The sequence below is a fragment of the Cyprinus carpio genome, unplaced genomic scaffold (assembly GCF_018340385.1).
Source record: "Cyprinus carpio isolate SPL01 unplaced genomic scaffold, ASM1834038v1 S000006643, whole genome shotgun sequence".
Lineage (NCBI taxonomy): Eukaryota > Metazoa > Chordata > Actinopteri > Cypriniformes > Cyprinidae > Cyprinus > Cyprinus carpio.
Genome location: NW_024879270.1, coordinates 1297193 through 1302946, shown reverse-complemented (window position 1 = coordinate 1302946; position 5754 = coordinate 1297193). Strand labels below are relative to the sequence as shown.

At 35.7% G+C, this 5754-nt stretch overlaps 1 protein-coding gene across 1 annotated transcript in view; it reads right to left on the bottom strand.

Moving 5' to 3' along the window:
• Nucleotides 1–278: 278 nt before the first annotated feature.
• Nucleotides 279–5754, bottom strand: part of LOC109063444 (nectin-4-like) — a 19264-nt gene continuing 13788 nt past the window's right edge. The window contains exons 7-10 of the mRNA XM_042755128.1: nucleotides 5311–5386; nucleotides 4412–4474; nucleotides 3465–3653; nucleotides 279–894 (exon numbers count right to left, since the gene is read on the bottom strand). Coding sequence (XP_042611062.1) covers nucleotides 598–894; nucleotides 3465–3653; nucleotides 4412–4474; nucleotides 5311–5386 — 625 coding nt within the window. The 3' untranslated portion in view covers nucleotides 279–597. The remainder of the gene's footprint in view (nucleotides 895–3464; nucleotides 3654–4411; nucleotides 4475–5310; nucleotides 5387–5754) is intronic.

The window sequence follows — 5754 nt, the reverse complement described above, 5'->3', positions numbered from 1 at the left end:
CATACATACATATATATATATAGTTTTTTTATTTATCATTACTTTAAGTTTATTTTATTTTTATGGCTTTTAATTAACAATAACACTGAGAAATCATATTTTTATTAATGAACATTAATAAAGATTACTAAATGCTTTAAAAATATATGTATATTATTCATTGTTAGTTCATGTTAGCGAATGTTAACAAAAAGATCTTTATTTCATATCCTAATGATTTTTGGCATAAAATAAAAATCAATAATTTTGACCCATACAATGTATTTTTGGCTATTGCTACAAATATACCCCAGAGACTTAAGAATGCTTTTGTGCTCCAGGGACACATATATTTGATATATAAATGTTTGACTTCATTTTTTTTAACCACTCTAGAATTGATAAAATTCAAATGATACCCAACCCGTATTATTCACACAGATGACTGCAGAAGAGTATGCATGACTGTTTTGAGCATGGATGCTTTACAAAACAAAGTCACGCAGGTTTAACTGACATGAGTTTGAGTAAGTGATTGTTTTTGTGTGAACTGTCCCTTTAAGAGTTTGTAATGTTTACAGCCTTACAGATGATGAACTATAATGCACGCACTGACGATCATATGACCTGTCCTCGTGAGTGTATAATGATGGCGTTGGAGTTTGGTTTCGGCGTCAGTCCGCCGTTGCTGCACTGGAAGTAGTTGGTAGTGGCCTCGGACAGGTGATAGGAGTTCACCGCACAGCTTTCTTCTTCTCCTTCAGGAACTCGCTCTCGCTGTATGTCTTTCTCACGCTCCGCTCGGTGAATCTCTCGGCGAGAGCCACGCTTCCACCCGTCACCGATCGCATCTGCAGTCGGACCCGAGCTCACGGACGGAGGAGGAGGACTCTGGTCCTGGTGAAGCCCTGAATCCTGCAAGAGAAACAACATCATTAAAGGATAGCTGTTCTTCACCTCGGCTGTATGATCATATAAAACAGTCGCGGTTTATTCACTGCTGATCTCAAAACAAGAAGCATAAAGATGTACAGTTATTATGCAAGTTGCTAGCATGAATAAAAAGTTACTAGCATGTCACAAGCATGTTTTTAGCCTGATTAGCATGTTGCTAGCATGATTAACAATAGCATGCTACTAGCATATTAATAGCATGATTAACAAGTAATTAGCATTTTGCTAGCATGATTAACAAGTAACTAGCATTTTGCTAGCATGATTAACAAGTAACTAGCATTTTGCTAGCATGATTAACAAGTGACTAGCATGTCGCTACATGATTAAAAAGTTACTAGCATGTCACTAGCATGTTCCTAGCCTGATTAACATTTTACTACCATGTCGCTAGCGTGTTTCTGGCCTGTTTAGCATGTTACTTGCATGTTTAGCATGCTACTAGCATGTTTCTAGCATTATTAGTAAGTTACTAGCATGTCGCTAGCATTTTCCTAGCATGATTAGCATGTTACTAACATGTTGTTAGCATGATTAACAAGTACCTAGCATGTTGCTAGCATTATTAGCAAGTTACTAGCATGTCATTAACATGCTAAACGTGCTAGTTACATGTTTATGGCATGTTAGTAACTTGTTAATTATGCTAGCAACATGCTAATCAGGCTAGAAGCATGTTACTAAAATGTTGATAGCATGATTAACATGCTACTAGCATGTTGATAGCCTGATTAACAAGTAACTAGCATGTTGCTACCATGACTAACAAGTGACTAGCATGTCGCTATATGATTAAAAAGTTACTAGCATGTCACTAGCATGTTTCTAGCCTGTTTACCATGTTACTTGTGTTTAACATGCTACTAGCATGTTTCTAGCATTATTAGCAAGTAACTAGCATGTCACTAGCATGTTTCTAGCCTGCTTAGCATGTTACTTGTGTTTAACATGCTACTAGCATGTTTCTAGCATTATAAGCAAGTAACTAGCATGTCGGTACCATTTTCCTAGCATGATTAGCATGTTACTAGCATGTTGTTAGCATGATTAACAAGTACCTAGCATGTTCCTAGCATGATTAGCAAGTTACTAGCATGCCATTAACATGCTAGAAGCATGTTAACGGCATGCTAGTAACTTGCTAATCATGCTAGCAATATGCTAGTAACATGGTAATCATGCTAGAAGCATGTTAACGACATGCTAGTAACTTGCTAATCATGCTAGCAATATGCTAGTAACATACTAATCAGGCTAGAAGCTTGTTACTAAAATGCTGATAGCATGATTAGCAAGTTACTAGCATGCTGTCTACGAATAATAATAATAAGCTTAAGTAACTTAAGTAATTACTTAAGTAATTTATAAATGAAATATAATTGTCCATGAAGGATGGAAGTGAAAAACGCCTTATATTCAGGTGTGCATATTCATTAAGCAGGTTTTCTTTTACAGATAAAATTAGCCAACAAAAAGATTAAACTCAGACTGAAGAGTCAAAACTGATTAAATGCAGATGAGAAGGATGCAATACTAGAAATAGCACGGCATGACATGATGGAACAACATACAAACTATATGACAGGAGATCAATCTCAGGTGATTATGTGCTTTAGTCAAAGATAAACGTGTCTAATGTGAGTTTGAATATCATTTATAGCCAAACTGAAAGCAACAACAGTTTACCTCAGTTCTTGAAAATAAATTAAAGCAAACTTTTACGTTAAAACTGTGAACTTGCTGTGAACCAATAAGTGTATCCCATAACAAAGATGGTATGAGCCACTCAGTATATACATTCAATTATGCTAAAAAGGTTTATTTATGAATTAGATTATAAACTTATCCATTTAGTTGCGAGTGCAGTGAACTTCCAGAGAGGCTCCGCCCACACACACCTCTGATTGGCTGTGATATTTAATTGATTCTGTTACGGTTGAGGGTGAGTATTTAATAACAGAATTTTCATTTTTTGGTATCAGCCATTTTTTGGCTCAAGACTCTTTTTGTCGGTTGATTTGAACTAAACTACCGCTGATAGTTTATATCATATTTACAAGCGATTTTAGGCGTGTTGTTTGGTCTTAGCCCGTGTCAAAATGTGCTAAGATTAAGACACTATTAAGTCACTATTTTCTACCATCGCACATACAGACGAAGACACATTTCTGATGTGTGTTTAAATACGGGAGTGACAACCGCATCCTTATAAAAATACCCAAGAAGGATTGCTTGAAGAACACAGATAAAGCATATATTGTTGCATATACATATATTTGTATATTATTCTCTTTATTATATATTGTGTTTTATTGTCTTTTCTGTGTTGTTATGTTTCATTGTGTTGTGTTGAGGAGTGTTTAATTGTGTTTACTTGTGTGTCCAGAAAATTATCATGATATGTTTTAGGCCCATATCGCCCATCCCTAAGTAAAAGGTGAACTGACAACCGAATTTAGCTGCAGTGTGTATGTGGCCAACTTGTGGTGGTGAATGGGTTGATGTTGATGTTCACACACACACACACTCACCAGTGATATGTTGCTGGACTTGACATAGTACTCGACTCTCCGTCTGCGCTCATTTCTCTCCTCCTCCATCTCTCTTATGATTTTGCTGGACCGCTCCGGCCGGTACGCCGTGTGTATGGCGGGACGTCCCAGACTGTCATACTCTCCGTCTCCATATCTGCCTTTCACATCGCTCAGCGTCGAACGATCCTACAGAGAGATGCAGATGTTTATTCTGGTGATATTATATCACACACACACACGCACACAATGCAGATGTTTATTACTCACTCTTTCATACACAAACACACACACACACACTCTCTCACTCTCACACACACACAAACTCACACACATGCACGCAAGCACACTCTCACACTCTCTCTACACACACACACACACACACACAAGTTTGTATTTGGTTTTTATACTGTACAAACTGTATATTCTATTGGTTTTTATACTTACACCTAACCCTACCCCTTACAGGAAACTTTTGTGCATTTTTACTTTCTCAAAAAAAAAAAAACCATTCTGGTTTATCAGTGTTTTGAAAAATGGGGACATGGGTTATGTCCTCATAAGTCACCCCCGGCTGTAAAAACCTGTGACATACCCATGACATTATACAGAGTTGTGTCCTGATATGTCACAAAAACACGCGCACACACACACAGTCTCTCACACACACATGCACACTCTTTCTCTCTCTCACACACACACACACACACACACACAGTCTCTTACACACACATGCACACTCTCTCTCTCTCTCACACACACACACACACACACACACACACACACACACACACAACACACACACAACACACACACACACACACACACACACACACACACACACTCTCTCTCTCTCTCACACACACACACACACACACAAACACACAAACATACACACACACTCACTCACGCACACGCACACATGAGCTGGTGTGAAATAAACTCACCTCCACTGAAAAAACACTGCCCTTCATCCCACTGTCCATCTGTATCAGTGAACTATCCTCCGGCTGCAAACCACACCAAAGAAGAGGAGTTATGATGCATCACATTACTATCAAGTAAACTACAACTCAATTTAGATTCGTGCTTCAGTTTGTAACAACATAAAACATGTTTACAGTAACATTTACAATGAAACTAGAACAGGCAGGTGGACAGCATTTAAAATATCACACATTTTACAGTATATTTAAATGAAAAATCAATAGTGCATGCAATAGTGTCTATTCTTTTTTTTTTTTTTTTTTTTTTTTGCATTATAACATTATTCATTGAGCTTTTTTTGTTATTTATTACTCCCAAAGATGATTCTCATCAAAAATAAACTGTCATACAATATATTTATTTAAATTAAATGAGCATAAATTAAAGGCAAGAAAATAAACACAAATATAAATACTTGATTTGTTTTGTTTTGTTTTTGCATTATTATAATGAAAATATGAGCAATTTAAATATAAGATATTTTTATTTTTTATTATATATAATAAAAAAAAATCTTAATTCTTTTTTCTTTTTTTTTGCATTGTGACATTATTATTCAGTTAAGAATATTTTCCAAAAATGCAATTCAAAAATGCTTTTTATGCAGATTATAATTTCTTATTCCCTTCATTAATTGTGGTGAATCGCAGGAATTGCAGAAGTGAGACATTAATATAAAATCTTCCAGAAAAAAAGCCCTAATAGACATTTTACAGCTCAAATAACGTTCAGAATTCATTTCAGCACACCTGCCATAAAGATTTTGTTCACAAACTTATAAAATCTACCAGAGAAAAAGCCCTAGTGTTGTTTTTGTATAAGCTGTATTTAATCATGAATATTAATTGGGATGTCGTACCGCTGTCCTGAGATCCCCGTTGATGGAGTTGAGTCTCCTCATGGACACCTGTCGCGACAGACTAATCATCTCCTCCCTGAGACACAAACACATTCATGTTGCATGAGGTTTGTGTTAATGAATGATTTTATGTAGTAATAAGTATGTGTGGTTTATTTGTAGAAGTAGTCATAAGTAGCACAGGTATATTTGTATTATTAGTTTTTATTTCATTGTATGGGTCATTATTATACATTTTTAAGATCATGTTCCATGAAGATATTTTGAAAGTTTTCTACCTTAAATATATCAAAACTTAATTTTTGATTAGTAATATGCATTGCTAAGAACTTCATTTGAACAACTTTAAAGATGATTTTCTCCATATTTTGATTTTTTTTGCTCCCTCAGATTCCAGATTTTCAAATAGTTGTATCTCAGACAAATATTGTCCTCCTAACAAAC